The 17,599-nt window shown below is 43.1% G+C and overlaps 1 protein-coding gene across 1 annotated transcript in view; it reads right to left on the reverse strand.

Annotated features, from left to right (window-relative positions):
* LOC310804065 (uncharacterized protein) overlaps window positions 1–15,785 on the reverse strand; it is a gene marked incomplete at its 5' end in the record, with an annotated part of 28,460 nt that extends 12,675 nt beyond the window's left edge. Inside the window, 16 exons of the mRNA XM_083669155.1 lie at window positions 7,674–7,727; window positions 8,379–8,432; window positions 8,540–8,593; window positions 8,995–9,048; window positions 9,779–9,832; window positions 9,935–9,988; window positions 10,102–10,155; window positions 10,892–10,978; window positions 11,230–11,241; window positions 11,449–11,526; window positions 11,770–11,943; window positions 12,796–13,021; window positions 13,657–13,822; window positions 14,486–14,909; window positions 15,367–15,503; window positions 15,704–15,785. Coding sequence (XP_083525281.1) covers window positions 7,674–7,727; window positions 8,379–8,432; window positions 8,540–8,593; window positions 8,995–9,048; window positions 9,779–9,832; window positions 9,935–9,988; window positions 10,102–10,155; window positions 10,892–10,978; window positions 11,230–11,241; window positions 11,449–11,526; window positions 11,770–11,943; window positions 12,796–13,021; window positions 13,657–13,822; window positions 14,486–14,909; window positions 15,367–15,503; window positions 15,704–15,785 — 1,764 coding nt within the window. The remainder of the gene's footprint in view (window positions 1–7,673; window positions 7,728–8,378; window positions 8,433–8,539; window positions 8,594–8,994; window positions 9,049–9,778; window positions 9,833–9,934; window positions 9,989–10,101; window positions 10,156–10,891; window positions 10,979–11,229; window positions 11,242–11,448; window positions 11,527–11,769; window positions 11,944–12,795; window positions 13,022–13,656; window positions 13,823–14,485; window positions 14,910–15,366; window positions 15,504–15,703) is intronic.
* Between the last annotated feature and the right edge of the window lie 1,814 nt (window positions 15,786–17,599).

A 17,599-nucleotide genomic window follows, 5' to 3' on the forward strand; every position in this document is an offset into this window, starting at 1 on the left:
ACAGCTGTGTAGAGGAGGTACAGTAGTGCTTTTATTAAATATGAATGTGGTCTAAACCTCCAGGCTGACAGTAGAACATGTATTTAAAACAACACTATAGGCCGGGATGGTGAGGAAAGAAGTGAATTAGCTCTCCCTCAAGTTTGTTTTCTTTTGAAGTGTCTTGCCATGCTGCACACATAAAAACATACAAGCGCCAGACCCTGTAATTACACATAGAAGACGCCCTGATGGACCTATAAACGCCATAAAAACCATACATCTCTGTATGCTAGAACTGTTAGAAAATAGACAAGTGCCGTCTCTAGTCTGAATCACAAGGGCCTCACGGAGGCCGACCACACACTGTAAAGGCTGAAAATAATATCTTCATTGGGTACGTTTTGTAAATTACACAGAGCTAGTATGAGTTTCTATATATCTGCCAATAAGTTCAAATGAGGATACCATTGTTCTGAACAATGGTTGATGTTGCTGACCTACTGTATCTGTACTCACTGTTTTTGCAAATGAAAGTGAATGCAACTCTCTGTTTTAGAACAACATCTGCATCTGGAATACGTTTGTTGTACTGTGTTCATCCAAGACAAACATGAAAAGATGGACTGTTGTTCTTCTTCTTCAAGCATTAACTAATGGTAACCAGCTCTGCGTATTCAAAAGTGATTGTCCCCTCAGAGATTATTCCAAACCTGCAGTTTGTCAGCAAGCAGCACTTGAACTACCCACATGTCAAACATATGTGGTTTATTCTAAACTTACCATATGCAGAGGGTATGAAAATACCAAGCAATTGGACGTAACACAGAACGGAATAGGTCAAATTGGTTGCAAAATATATGGTAGTTCGCAGGCGGAAATAGAAAAGTCTGAATTAAGTTGAGTTTCATATAGAGTAACTACAGCCCTGTGCATGTAACCAACATGCCATTTTCATTGGAAGTCATTTTTTTCCCTCTGTGAAAACTGTAAATACTTGTTCTGAGACCTCTCCAAAGTAATCTAGCTCACCAGACTAAAATATTGAAATGCTGGATTTGAAACCAACTGTAACCAACAGTAGGCTTAGAATGATAACCTTATATAAGTTCCCCACTCTCCATGAAACTGTACTTCAGTAGCTGTGTTGGGAAAAGTGTTCATTAACAATACAATCAGGAGGCAATTCAACATTTGTGTGTGTTTACACTCAGCCCCAGATGTGCGCTGGCTAACACACTGTACTTGACCACAGTAGCACTCAATGCAGGAGCCTTTATCATGAGAACTGCCACACACTGCCTGAGTCTTTCTTGTAAAGCCAGAAAGTAGTTGTTTGTGTAATTCCTGACTCCCGTCCACAGCATGTTCAATGGTGGTTGCAATGGCGGAGGCCAAGTTCCTGTTATTGCCTGTCTGCATGTCAGTGTCTTTTAATTATGAGGGTCCAAACATTGATTTTGGCAAATTGTGCATCACAATCACAATACCACACAGTAGTTTATAAAGGGTTCTCTGTGTAGCTCCTCCATGGTGCTTTTTACATCATAGCCCTGGCACATGTGGTCTGGGTAATTTTTCCTTGTCCAAAATGGCCTCATGTCGCCTGGGAACGCAATAAGGAGAGTGAGCTGACATCCCAGCAGCCTAAACTGGGTCTCAACTCTCCAACATCAAGCTACAGCACAAGAAGCGCTTTATGTCCAAGCATAGCTGTGTGACCACTTCTCTCTACACACACCAAACCTGGGAGAGACAAACTGGAACCACCCCCTTGAAAACGCATAACTACACACATAACATGACATTTTCCAAATTGCTAGGGGCTGAGGATTTTATACAGAGGCTATCTCGCAAGTTGTAGCATTCAGCTTGAGTTGGCAGGCGAAAAACTAAAGTGAGAGAGAGTGAAGTTTTTAGAAAAATGTTAGTGTGAGTGCTTATAGTATTACACAAAACATTTCCTACAGAAATAGCACTAACATAACTACAACTCTTGCCACGCCATTGTCAGAGATGGGCTTCATATTTCGTAATGTGTGTGGAATTCGCTGGACAATGAAGTGCAAGTAAGTAGGAAGATATTTTAAATTGTGTCACAAATGTTTTTATTCATGCATATCGGCAATTATCCACGAGGGCAGAGGATCTTGTCAGACAATCACTCTCCTTAAATAAATTTAAATTTAGCCGATTGGTGGGCTAACATGATCCTCTCGGTGCCGCAAAAATATCATAAGACCCTGGACATCAGACACGTTTAGCGCAAATCAATAAGGACAATGTGCAGATATTAGTAAAAATAAGGATAATGTTCACAGCCCTCCGATTGAAAATACTGCCCAGTCCTTATGTTTCCACAATGCAGGCTGCAGATGGAAACAGATGCCAAGTGAAACCCTCTGTCTCCTCCTGTCTCTGTGTTATTATAGTGATTGATTCCAATTACAACCATGATGGAGTTTCACAAATGACTGTTCTATTCTGTCAATGGTGTTATTTTTATTATGGACCTCAAAAAGGCTATGTAGACACAGGAATATCACATTATATGGTGAAACACATTACATCATAAAGACTTAGAAAATCACATCCACAGATAAAAAATCACGCCAGTTATACATAATGGTGAATATTTATATGAATTATTATACAATCAATGTTTGCAAATATCAAAGCATTGTGTGTATCAAAATGAAGTTTTATATTCTATAATATCTCCCTACACCACCGATTTATCATATTTAAGATATTTCACTGAGCCCTCGTGGAAAGTGAAGTGAGTTTTGCAGTACACTTTGCAATACACAGCAATCACGTTTAAGCAGCTGTGAGATGAAAAGATGTATGTACGTTTGGTTTAGATGGCATGACTATGTTAAGCTATCTGCCAGAACCGCGCCAAGTTTACTACAGATACTGTGTATTGCATTTGCTGTAATGCTGAAGGTGTTAGACAAATGTGAGACAAATGCTAGTCTCAAAACTACATTAAAGTTGCTGAACAATGCTGATTAGTCATTCCACTACATGAGTAAAGCATCTGCAGTTGGAGGTCCTTCTACCAACATAATGTGTAAAGCAGCTGGCCTCCGCCAGCAGTTTCATCTCCTCATCTTGTCCCTCAGCCATAACTAATTCATTAACAATGATCAGGAGAGATGCATATGAGAGATACCTTTCCCCTGTATGACGTCAAAATACACACTCTCCTGCGTCCATGTGAAATCTAATTTGATACAGTCCTGAAGGAAGGCTTAACAGAAGTGGGCTACAGCTTGGCTGTTTTAATTTGAGGGTAATATATCCAAGGTCTTGTTATTGTTCATGTGGGTTACTGAAGCAAGGTCCGACGTGTGTGTGTGTGTGTGTGTGTGTGTGTGTGTGTGTGTGTGTGTGTGTGTGTGTGTGTGTGTGTGTGTGTGTGTGTGTGTGTGTGTGTGTGTGTGAGAGAGAGAGAGAGAGTAGGCATACACACATGCATAACCTATTTACCATACAACAAACCCCTGCTTAAGGACCATAACTAATATGTCCAGTATGTGCACACAGACAGACCTCCATTAAGTACTTAGTCTGTATTTTGATTAATGTAGGCATTGAGCACAGTAGAAGAAAAACATACTTAATCGCTTTGACAGGAGGACCTCACAAAGACCCTGTTGAAATGACAGAAGGAATACTGCAACTGTATATTTTATCCCCAACAATGAAATTGTTTTTGTGGGTGAAATTGTCAGGTCTAGGCTATACTTCCTTTGTATTATATGTCTACAGTATAGGGCTCATTGAGATTAATATGAATAGACAGCCTACAATCCAGTATTGTTTGGGTTAGGGTAAAGGACACCACACTACAGTATCTTCACAGCAAATTAGAGTTTTATATGTCTGTTTAAATATGCAGAGTGGTAGAATTGTATGTTTGCTTGCGTGTCTATGAGTCTGTAATTGTGTGTGTGTGTGTGTGTGTGTGTGTGTGTGTGTGTGTGTGTGTGTGTGTGTGTGTGTGTGTGTGTGTGTGTGTGATAGATAGCCATGCTTCTCCTGAGGCACAAACCTTAGCAATGAAACCAACAGGCCACATGAGAGGAACCAAGCAGGCACGCTTATTTAATGACCCAGTAGATGGGAGGGAGGGGGCGAGGGATTTGAGCTGAAACGAAGGTTTCACTTCCAGCTTTTGTGGCACTGTGGTATCTCTAACTATCCTCTTATCCAAAAAGGAGGTTATAAAACCATGCAATTTTGAGCATGAGCTTATCTTTTTTCAGGGATTTGAGGTAGGCTCTTGGATACAACAGTCAAAGGATCCAACAGTCAAAGGATCATACAGTCAAATAACCAGTAACATCACAGTACTAACTTAAGACACTATACTACACTATACTATACTATACTATACTATACTATACTATACTATACTACACCTGAGATACACTATACTATACTATACTATACTATACTATACTACACCTGAGATACAGGTCAAACCCAGCGGGACAAAGAAGTGAGTTAATCTGCCATCCTGGTCAGTACCAGGAGATACTGTATGAGACTGTCCACTAAAGCCAGGCTTGACAACTGCTTACCTCGAAATGCCCGCAGTGAACGTTAGTCTTGCAAAACCTCCCATTGAATGTGAAGGATGGTAAAAACATTGGATGCATATAGTTCTCTTATGGTCCTCTGTGGCTCAGTTGGTAGAGCATGGTGCTAACAACACTTGTGGGTTCGATTCCTGCTGGGACCATATATACTGAAAAATGTATATGCACTCACTGCAATGTAAGTCGCTTTGGATAAAAGCATCAGCTAAATAGCGCATATTAAGTATAGGCATTTTGACAGTAGCACAATGCTTATATCAGGTCAGTTTTTCCAAGTCCATGACTTGCTATTGCTGACTCCTACAGTATGCACAAATACTGACCGCCATGTTGATTTGGTGTTGTATCCAGCATTAACAACAGGAGATTTGGTCATGATGTGATGATGTATGATTAGCATGCCCCAATCTAGCCTGATGTTCTACAGCTAGTCTCTACTCTGTCTCACATGCCTCACTAATAATCACACCAAAAATAATACACACCCAACAGTTATGGATGCAGTCACTCATCCACACTATATTTATATTTATATTTGCGGAGTACGGTCCTTGTCAAGGTTTGACAAAATACATACGAAAGTTTGTTTTCGCCCCCCCCCCCAATAAATGATGTAGCCACACGGCAAACATGCTCCCGAAGTGTGCTACCCAAACAAATATTTTGTTAGGTTTGTAAGTGCAGTGGAAAATGTTTGATGGAGAGAAAATATTTCACCTCTTATGATTCACACCATTCTCACTGTAGCGAAAAACTTGCGAGATTGAGCTCCAGTATTATGAAATAAATTACAAAATAACTCAATGCGCTCGACAGACTGCTCCTTGAAAATCATTTTTTCAAACCATATACCATCCATTTATTCATGGGTTGAATTTAAATTGCTTCTTGTTTTGTATAACATCAGTCATATCCTAATGTCTAATCAAAATCAGGACAGAGTAAAGCAAAGCAGCTTAGCCATGATGGATAGACCCAGCCTACCACAGTTGGTCTTCCAAACATAAACTCACACTAATGAGTCATCCAATAATAATAATACCCATATTGATACTCAATTCATATACTATATGTCTGTGCATTGATTTTGAAGCTGCAGCATCGCCTCTCTGTCAGTGACCTACAGTAAGTAGCAGATCTTTGGGCGGTAGCCAGGCTAATGATGAGGCGATGACCTCACGTGTGACTCAGTCATACAGTGCTACAGTTAGAAAGGTTCTTAGCAGGAGATCACAAATCTACACAGACCCAGCTTGACACAGACCACTGAACAGGAGATGCGGGGATGACGGCACTCTGCCAGCAATGTGAAAACCACCCCTGTGATGGCACCCAGCCACCTGAGCTGTCAGCAGGGGGTGAGTTATCTCATTCAAACCCAGGAAAAAACACACAACTTCAGACACATGCAGGCATACAGCATTCTTAACAAACACAACTCTTGTTTTTAGTTGGTCATTTAAGCAGCACTGAGCTCTTCAGGCGTGCCCTTTGCTTGAAACGATTCACTGCATGTTCAGATTGCACTGCGTGATTTGTGTTGGCTGAATAAGTTAAACCACATCGATGTGCAATGACTATGTCTCTAATAAGAGGGGCTTTGAAAGTTAAATACTAGCATATTATATACTACAGTGGCATAATCAACATTAAAAAGACAATGACAATCTAGGCTGAAAGCTTGAGGGGGTGGGGGGTGGGGGGTGGGGGTGGTGGTGGTGGAGGGGGACAGGGGGGACAGGGGGGGACAGGGACAGTCCTAATTTTTCCATCCTTGCAGTGTCTGTTTGTTCTTGTTAATCTTATAATCTTATATATACAGAGTTTAACTCAATGTTTCAGTCGACTGTAAATGAAAAAAGCCATGTCCAGTGCAGAGGCAGATGGATTTCCTGTAAATCATTAGGCTGTGCAATGTTCCCTGAAACTGTATCTCGGGGAAATGCAATGTGTTTATTTGACTTGCGGTATCTGAGAAGTACCTCAAGTGAATGCTATGTAGCTTGTCCCAGGACCAGGTTTGTTGTAGTTCCTTCTCTACATGACTGCGCTGACGAAGCAGAACGCAACACAATGATGGATGAAAGGCCATACGATATATGCTACACATGGCTATACACTGGGCCAGCCCTGAAATATCAATATGCATTACAAAAATACAATCCATACAATTAATCTGTACAAAGAGTCCAAACGCATAAACAGACGGTGCAGTTTCTAGTGGTCACCACACAATCGGATATACTACATCGTCAAGGGGATTTCAGGAAAAGTTAAGTGTGACATTATCCCTGACACATCTGTTAACTACCACTTCGTTTTGAAGGTCCAGTCTGATGAAAGAACGTGTTGCTGTCTAACAAGACGTGGTTAACTCAAAGTGAACTGGATTGTGTCAACTCCCCTCTGCAGTAGCACTTTACATGTGTTTCACATTACAAACACAGAGTGTGAGCAGGACCTCTGTGCGGTTTGAGCACCGCTACAGTGGTGCCAGAGACGCACCACGGCCCTTTGGAATTACAGTTCAAGTGTCCACAGCTCAGTTTCATTATAATAACAGGAAAACTGCTAAATTACCGTGTTGGCCGAGGGTGAATTGGTGTCACACATAGCCGAGTTTCCAAGAACAGTCGAAACCAAATCCTCACGGTTAGCCGTCATACATTTTGGTCTGCAGATTTCACACACTTGTTGTTTTCATGTTTCACAACTAAACGTCCTTTAGATGTGGGCAATTCCACGGCTTTCACTTTATTGAATCAAAAGACGCCTCTCGTGAGTGACGGTTTGATGCTACTGTCGGCCCAGTTGAATAGATTAAGCTTCATGCCTACAAGCCGTCCTTACTTTGAATATTGTGCACATTATTTCCATTTTGTACCTTACAAAATATGAAAAATGGAATATAATCACATGTAATTACATAGTAACGACACCAGTCAATCTGAAACAGTGTATAGACAATGTTCTTTCTGTGTACAATATCTGGTTAATAACACAATTATAGAATAACTATGGGGCAAGTTGTCATGGAGGGCAAGTTGTCATGGAGAAGGAAGAAGCTTAAGAACACTGACTCACCTTCGGTCCCACCGGCCCAGTCGGCCCATCTTTGCCAGGCAACCCAGGTTCCCCCTGTGTGGAAAATAAAGACCTCTTCAGGGTAAAATGGAGCAGAACAGCTTAATACCAAAGCCTTTCCCTCTGTACGTGCCAAATCAAACACAATTACAGTAATTAGCCCCTGCTACTCCCACTTCAAACAGACTGCCAGGGGTATGGGGAGGACTGAGGAAGCAGGCCCACGCTGTGGTAACATTCTCTCCCATGTCTGAGAGCACTACAACAGACCCATAACTCCACCAAAAGACCCGTATCGCCACCGCAAAGGGAATAAAGTTTCCAACGAGGCATCAAAGACCTGCTCTGAGTGGTTTGGTTAAGCTCACAGTCATAGAACACAAACACTAAATCTAGGATGAGCAGCCAGAGGCTAGTAGAACTACTGGGCCTTGGATGATATGACTGACTGATTCATTCATTCATTCATTCATTCATTCATTCATTCATTCATTCATTCATTCATTCATTTATTCATTCATTTATTCATTCATTTGCTCATTGGTTCACTGATTCTTATATTGGATAATTATGAATACATGAAGCCACAGGAGGGTGGCCCATAGTCATTACAGTTCCCATAGTGGTGGCCCATAGTCATTACAGTTCCATCAGTTTTGTGACATGTTTGGGCACAAACTACTCATATCGAAAACCTGCTCTTACTATTGGACCAATCTCTCCTCGAAGTCCTGGTTCTCCCCGTTCACCTTGAAGTCCCTATGGGGGACAACACATACCAGAGAAAAAAAACAATATTAAAAAGGTGTTGTAATGTCCACAGTTTCTGTTAATTGAATAAATCAAATTCTCTCCCCTTCTCTTACCCTTTTCCCTGGCATTCCAACTGCACCAAGGTTTAATCGTGAAGCGGCAGGACCCTTGAATCAAACAAAGACAATATTTAACAACACACAGTAAGGCCCCGAAGCTTTGATGAAATCAGTCTTTTTTGGCATCTGTCATGTTATTTACAATACACTTTATCTTTCCCAATTTTCATTTTGATATGTGAAAATAAATCAATACATTTCTCCTCCATCTGGTCTCGTGGGGCCTGTTCCTCCAGGGCTAAACTCTATGTTGTTTCCACGGACCCTGACCATCTGTTGAAAGCCTCCCCAGGCTCCAGCACTGATCCAGAACATAGCCGTTATACAGAGAACCATTGTGGTCTTCAGACAGGGGCTGAGGTGGGGAGGGCCGGGCCGCACATGGGCAGGCCCGCTGGCTGGGTGTTCTCACCCTGGTAAAGTGGGTGGAGTTCAGGCCTGGGTCTCACCTTGGGTCCTGGAGGTCCTTCTCTCCCTGGAAGCCCCGGCTCCCCTCTCTCACCCTGGACACAGACAGGAACATGTCAGACAGGAACATGTTCCTATGTCCTGGGGCGTCATGTATAACCGGTACGTACAAACGAAATAAACGGCAAAACATGCATGCGCCAGTTTTCACGCAAAAGTCGGCATTTATAAAACTGGGACTTGACAACTTACCTCCACGCAAACTTTTGACCATGCATACAGTACACACACTCTAGAGGCTTGGGTTAGTTTGGGTTTGTGAGAGGCGCTACAGAAAAACAATATGTTCCTCTAACTTCTTCTTATATTTTGTAAGGGATTGGTATTATAGATTAAAGCCGTTTATAAATCCCAATATTTTAATGCATGCACCTTTTTTTAAAAGAAGGCGTACGCACATATTTAGTGTGACATTTTCGCAACAGTTGTAAGTGAGGCCCTTGGACCTGGGGACCCACAGGGTGTGCTGAAGACCTTGATTCACTAAATCAGGTGTGTAAGTACTGGGCTGGGACAAAAGCCTGCACACCCCGCCATGGTTTCACAAGACCGGGGTTGAATAACCACAGTGTTGTGGTCATAGACACAGCACCTACTGTATACCGTATGCTCATATTATACTATGGGTGTTTATACTGATACATATACAGTATGTATGATGTTAACTGACATACAAACAGATGTTTTCATTCCATTTCCATGGTTTCTACGATATGCTTTTAGCAATTATTGATCCAAACCATGTGCATGAGAACAGAGCCTTACTTTACCACCATTCAGGCCAGGATCCCCTCTGGTTCCTTTTGGGCCCAATTCACCCTGCGGAAAGAAAACAGTTCCAATGTACACTCACTCGTCTGGGGCAGATCGACAGGGAATGTTTAACAGGAGGGCCGGTTTTAGACTGGACAGATGCCTCACCCTCTCCCCTGGTAGCCCAGGTTCTCCAGATTCACCAGCCTCTCCTTGGTTTCCCTGGGTCAGGAACAAGAGGCGTTGATGAAAACAAATCAATTACAGTGTCTCCTTTTAACAGGCGTTGTACAGTATCCATATGAAGATTGTATGAGACATAGATGTGTACTCACAGGCTTACCATCAGGCCCTGGTGGTCCTGACCTTCCCTGTTCTCCCCGGAAGCCCTGTAGGATTCAACAAGTCACAATAGCATCAAACCCTCAGTGTGCACTTCAATAAACGTGAATAAGAACTGCTGAACAGGCAGGGGCGGTTACTGTAGAAACAATAACATCAGATTCATTGTCTTAAACCACAGGCGTAAACTCAGGACCAGAAATAGCATTGTTGAAGGGACTGTTCACTTTATTTGTATCCCCCGTTTTGTTTTGAAAAAAAGATATTTAAAATAAGTACCGCAGTAATAATGGATGGTGTGTCTAATGATTGATGGTGTAACAGATTTCCTGTGCGCACATCCATTTTGAGAAAGGACTATGTGTAATAAATCAGACAGAATGAGGTTTCAGGCCCTGCCACTGATAATTGAAACACTTTAAGCTCTGGTGTCAAAGCCACTGAAGGGGGAAAGACTAAACAATTTGTCAGATATCCCTCTCTGCCGAAGTGAAGCCCTAAGAACATTTACTGTAAGTGAGTATGTGTGACAGACAGACAGACAGACAGACAGACAGACAGACAGACAGACAGACAGACAGAAGAAGAAAAAAAGGAAAAATAGAGAAGAGTTTGACAGTGTAAAAGAGAAAGAAAGAGAAAGGCAGAAAAGGACAGAGGAAAGGAGGGAGTAAGTCATTGTGCAACATGGCCTGTACATATGTGTATATGAGAGGTGTGGTGCTAACCATTGGTCCAGGTGGGCCTGGGGATGTATTGTATATGAAAGGTGTGGTACTATACCATTGGTCCAGGGAGGCCTGACGGGCCGGGGGGGCCGGTTGAACAGTCACACTCCTCCTCTGCTGCGGGTTCACGGTCCAGCGGACACTGTAGGTGAAATACACAAAGGTTAGTGAGACTCCGAGGTCAGTGACACTCTATGGCAGAGGTGACTGACTGGATTTGAAAGTGTTGTCTGTGTACCACAAGACTGTGTTAGCCCATTGAGCTAAAGTCCAGTCATTAGTTTGGGGGCTCAGGTCTTAGTCAAAGCTGTCAAACATAATTCAGTGAACTGCAGTGAACTGCCTCCACAACACCGACTGAATGAATGAATGAGAGAGAGAAGCCACACTTACCCTTTCATCATCCTGTGAAAGAAAAAAGGAAATAAAGGAGAATATTTAAGAAATATCTTGCTTGGTATTCATATATATATATATATTGTAAACTACACAATACTTTTTGTCAATATGTTATCTAATTTCTACAATATCATAAAATATCATCCGATTTTTAAAGTAGCAAGAATGTGGGAGTAATGAACAGATTTTCCCACAGAGGAATTGTAGACTTACCACTGAGTAGATCTCACAAGCTGTCTCTCTTTCGCTTTGATGAGGGTCACAGTACAGTCGCAGTTTCTGTATCTCCATCTGCGAGACGGGTAAAACAAAAAAATGTGTTGAACAAACTGCATTTATTGCAGCCAACAATTTCGACAATGACTCATCAAAATGTAATGGCCATTTAATTGTCATCCAACACAGAAAACCATGTTTACTAAATGCATTTGTAGAATTCTTTATGTGATACAAACACACCCCGTATTTTACAGTGGCACTCAGACTCACAGTCATATCCTCTGCAACAGAGTGAACACTATTCTCTTTACTCACAGGGACTGTGGTCTCCGCCCCTATCCTCTTGCCAATCTGTGTCTTGCCGTTGATGTAGATCGGCTGAACTGGCTCCAGGGGCACTTCCTGGATCTGCTCGTCGTCCAGGAAACCGGTCACTTGCCTGGGCCTCACCAGCAGCTTCAGTTGGTGCCAGCCTTCATCAAACAGTCTCTGAAATGGTGGCCCACACAGACCAATCAGGACAGCCACAGATTGCACAGGGCATCACTGTGATTCAATGTCAGTCACACCCATAGTGCTATTACACTAGTGGTTGCATCCCCTGAACAGTGGGCCTATTCAGACGTCTCACCACAGGCCTAACTGAACACATCTTTGTCCATGCTATTAGTCTATAGTGCAAGTGCCAAAGTAAGTGTAACCTTATAATCATAAATCTGTCAAATATTGGAGTGTTACTTGTGGCAGCAAAGTCTCTAGTCATATTGCCAATGATGCCAATCAAAGAGGGTAGCAGTGCCATAGAGGAGGTAGTATTATGGCCATATCCTCCTTTTTCCATGGCACAGTTTCCTATTTGAACAGAAAGCCTCAAAGAGGGAAACATCAAGTGTTCCGTGGCCTACAGCCATCACGTCCAGATTAATTAGCCTGAGGGCATCATATGGAACACAATTGGAAATTGTGTTCTGTTTGGCAACGGTGCTAGATAACAGCCTCCACATCTCCTTGCGAATGGCTTTGCTCAGAACCCCAGGAGTGTGTTTCGAGCAATTAGGACCATGGGTGATGAATGTTTGTGGAAAAACATAAAAACATCACGGCAGCTCTAACAGGATACCTCAGCTACCGTGGAAACAGGGGCCACAGGTTCCGAGTGTCTGACGCCCAACAGCTGGGCCTTCCAACTCAGTTGTGGTTAAAAAGGAAACATTTTCTTTAACACTCCTGACTTTCAGAGAGGGTGGCACGCTGCATGTTCTTGTGAATGGAGAATGCTTGATATTCAAACTGTTGAGGGAGAACCATCCAAGGACCACATACTGTATCTACTATACCCACCTCGAGGCTTGGAACACTGAACGTAACTCTCTGCTCCAGGTCAGTGGTGCTAGTCGTAGTGAAGGTGACAGATTTGTCCTGTCCGTTCAGTGTCACCATCGCCTGGGTGGCCCTGTCTTTAGACACAACCCTCCACAGGTCAAACTTCTCCCCTCTGGAGGAGCCCTTCAGACGGACCGTGGCCACGAACACATAGGACGGAGGTAGACCCTCTGGGAAGATCTCCCTGCATGGGGAAAATATGGGTATGCATAAAACAGAACGGATGGAGAATAGAAAGATTTATGTCCAAATATGACCCTCTCTTACTTGAAGTAAAATAATGATATTGTGAATGGATGCTAAAACACAAATAAGGAATCTAATAGTCTGATAGAGACTAACATAGTAAAATATTAGAAGAAAACATATAGCAAGTATAGTACAAACTGAAGGGTTGTTTTGGGTGTGGTGAATACTTGTTCACCTTCCAGTGTTTTCCCATTGGCTGCCAAGAAAGTACTTTATAGAATATTCCACTATTGCACTTGCTGTTGTTTGCTTTGTAAAGGTCACAAACATAACATATATCAGAGAGCTAGTGTCACAGTGCCTGGAAAAGAACCTGCATGTGTTTAGACTCTCTGTGGCTTCTAGTTTGTGTCTGTGATTGAAAGAACTTACTCAAGTTGCCAGTTAAGATGGTGTGTATGGAGCAGGGATGTAGGCCTTAAACACAGTTTTTGTATTTACCACCTATGGTGCCTTCGCGTTGTTAGTGTTATCATACACGCTGGCACGCCACCCTCAATCTCCACCAGCATCAAGAGTTGACACTACCATTCTTACCTGGTATAGTTAATAGTCATCATCATCACCCACCTGGTGTTCTCTGTGATGTCCACAGTGCTGCTCAGGGCGTAGGCTGCCTCTGACACTAGAGAGCCCTGTATTTTCTTGGCCTTCTGGTGGATCTTCATACCCAGCATCAGTTCAAAGCCCTTCTCATCACGAGATGCCACTGGGATACGTGTGGGACACACTGACTCTTTATGGGCCAAAAAGACACAAAGGAGGGAGGAGGGTAATCAGGCTGTCATGTATTTGAGTTTGAACACACAAAGGACATCCCAACATAATGAAATGTCTATAATTAGGATATTTTTGCTTGCTTTTCTTCATACATTGTGAATGCTACATCCTGGTGCTTCTCACTTGTTGTTGACAAACATTGAAGCATTTTATGGTTCAACAGTGCTTACAGCTGCAGTGCCATGCAGTTGGCAACAATGTCCATGTAACGCATCTGTTTCCTGTCACCAGTCTTTCTAATGCCCCTCTCGCCATCGCCACATGTCCCTGGTTTTGGCTGCAGAGCCTGTGGCTTCCCCCATCTACAGAGCGTATGGGGAGTGTGGCCACTTTCAACTCTCTTAATTGGGAGCTGTAGTAGCCAGGGCCACCAACAGAGGGCAGTGTGCGTGACAACTCAGCTCAAACACAGAGGTTCTTCCAATGTGACCCATGTAAAGCTTTAGTAGGTCTGTGTGTGTGTGTGTGTGTGTGTGTGTGTGTGTGTGTGTGTGTGTGTGTGTGTGTGTGTGTGTGTGTGTGTGTGTGTGCGTGTGTGCGCGTGTGTGTGTGTGTGTGTGTCTGCGCGCACATGTGAGTTTGCCTTTGTGTGTGTGTGTGTGTGTGTGTTATCACTAACCCTCACACAGCTTCTGCTCCATGGAATCACGTATCTGGTCTATGTTGGTGTAGTCCTCAGCGTACAGCACATAGGTGGACGAGGGGTTGTTGCCAATGGACACCAGCTCAGAGGTGGTTATCTCACTGCCCACGCCCACGGCAAACACAATGACGCCCTCCGCCCGCGCCTCCACGCTGGCATCCACCACATCATCCTGGGACTTCCCGTCTGTCACCACCACCGCGATGCGATTTTTGACCGTGCTGGTACGGTGCGAGGAGGGGAAGACGTGGTCCACGGCGAACTTGATGGCCCTGCCGGTCTGGGTGTTTCCTCCCAGGTAGCTGATGGAGTTGATGGCCTTGATGAGGTCCGGGCCACTCTGGTGTTTCCCAAGGGGGATCTCCAGACGAGGGGTGTCACTGTACTGGACCACGGCCACCTGAATGGATGAATTAATGAATCAGAATCAGAATCAGAATTCTTTTATTTGGCCAAGTATATTTGCACATACAGGAAATTGACTTGGTAAGGTTGGTACATGGGACATAAAAAACAACAATATATATAAGTAAAATATTAACAATTTTTTTTTTTTTTTTTACAAAAAGCTAAATATTAACAAAATAGCAAACACATTTTACAAAATAGAACAATAAAACAATAAATTATGTATATATATAATGAACACATTTTCTATTTACGAGTCAAGCCTAAAAATGCAACCAATCACTTAGAATTTGCCAGTCATTGTGTGTGTTGTGTTTATTGTGCTCCAGAATACTACTAGCCTTAACCCTAACCCTAACCTCATGTCAGTTTAGATCAAATTCATGAGGATTATCTAACAGGATTATTTAATTACATTTTTCAAATCAATAATTCAGACTTCAGTATACCTGGGAGTATTGGGAGCTGATGTCAAAGCTGCTGGTGATATTGACCAGCCAATTCTTGGCTTTATCGAAGTCAGTGTAGCCAACGCTCCATGAACCATCGATGATGTAGACCAGGTCATTCACCGCTGTGCTGCAGCCTAGGAGGGCACAAACACACACACACACACACACACACACACACACACACACACACACACACACACACACACACACACACACACACACACACACGCAATGTACACATACAATGTGAGATATCTTTATACTCAGTGCCGTAAACACACAATAGCTGATTTTAAAACCCTGTCAATACAGATACACACAAGACTACACATACCAGCCCTGATATCTTCCTCGTCTATTGACTGTGAAAAGGCCAGCAACAGCAACGCGGTCAGTGACCTCACTATCCACAGCATCCTTCTGTAAAAGGTACAACAGTCCTGTGTTCACTGCCTGCAACAAACACATGAGAGGTATCATATTAATTCATGTTCATCATTAAAAGTAAGCTAATACAGCATTCCTCATGCATGTCAAACGATTGGATTTTTCACGGGAGAGCAGGGAGATGTGAGATGTCTTTCAAGTGGGAACACACTTAATATACAGTAGGGATGATGTATGTCATTAACTTAACATACCGTATGGATGAGTGAAAGTCAGCAGCTCAAAATAAAAGACCCGTTTAGTGGTTTCACGTCAACTCTGTGTCACTACAATCTTGAATATGTAGTTATCTTTTTCAAATGAAGTCTTCCCTTTCAAAAACACCAAAAAACATTGACAACATACATTAGCATGTGAATTTAGTGAGACTGTCACCATGAAGCCTGGCACGATTACTGTCTAAGAAGCCCTCTCCATCTCCGCACCCTGTCATTCACATGCCTGCTCTTCAAAGGGCCTGCCTGATGTCTCTTTTACAAGAGAGTGTGTTATTAGGCTTCTCGGCTGTATCCAACTCTGTTATGTTTCTACGGCGTGTGGGAGACACACGTGCGTCAGAGCAACTGAGGCCAACTCTAAATAATGTACATAAAAGTGACATAAATAAATCAGCATGTGTCAGGATGTTGTGTTTTTACGCCCCGTGGGTTGAAAACAAGACCTCATTGCCTTGTCTAATCCCTAAAATCTCTTCTTTTTTATTCATGCCCAACCCTTCTGTGTGTGTGTGTGTGTGTGTGTGTGTGTGTGTGTGTGTGTGTGTGTGTGTGTGTGTGTGTGTTTGTGTGGCTGTGTGTATGGGTGTATGGGTGTGTGTGTGTGTGGAGGCCTCCCACTTTGATTTTGCCCAGAAACATTGCCCCACCAACCACAGGCCTCAGCCAAAGAAAATAACTATGTAATAACTATGTAATAACAAAGCTCTGAGAACAAAACACACAACTAAACATGGCAGCCTGTTGCTGTGTGTTGGCAGGCAGTTTAAGGACAAGGGTGGACCAGCACGCTCACTCACTCACACACACACACACGCGCACGCGCACGCGCACGCGCACACGCACACGCACACGCACACGCACACGCACACGCACACACACACACACACACACACACACACACACACACACACACACACACACACACACACACGTCAGTCGTGGACAGACAGACGGCTCTTTCCGCTTCGCCTGCCTGTCTCCTCTAAGATGTCCTCAACTGTCAATGGACATTTACTAGTTTCAGGTCTGGTCAAGCTGGCATTTAGTTTACACTCCTCCTCTGTTTCTCTAAGGAAGGCACTGAGCCCTGCATTTCAGCAGTGCTTGGGACCAACCATGTGGGTTATTCATACGTAGGCTACCTCACAAGAGGCTGGAGTTATATTGAGGTAAATTTGAAATGGCTGGGTAAAGCAGGGGGGGGTAAGCTGAGGAGAAGAGATGTGCTGCTGCTCTCCTCCATTCATGGCTCCTGCGGCCTTGTAAAAAGGTAGTAAAATGTTACAGCCAGGCATTAACAGCAGGTCCTACAGTAGGAGGTGGCACTCAGGATGTTCTCTAAGAAATGGGAATTCAGTTCAGCTCCCTCGTAAATCATCAGGCTGCCCCGTCTCCTCTATACGGTGTCACTAACCCTGCAAATACGGCGATAAACATGCTAACCATCTCTGTAAATCAAACATCAAGAGGGGAAAATAAATAAATCACATGTCAATAAATTGTGTGGGTTGTACATGAGTCACTAAGATGCCATGGTATCACATTGTGAGAACTTTCATGACTAG

Source organism: Argentina silus (assembly GCF_951799395.1).
Source record: "Argentina silus genome assembly, chromosome: 1".
Taxonomy (NCBI): Eukaryota; Metazoa; Chordata; class Actinopteri; order Argentiniformes; family Argentinidae; genus Argentina; species Argentina silus.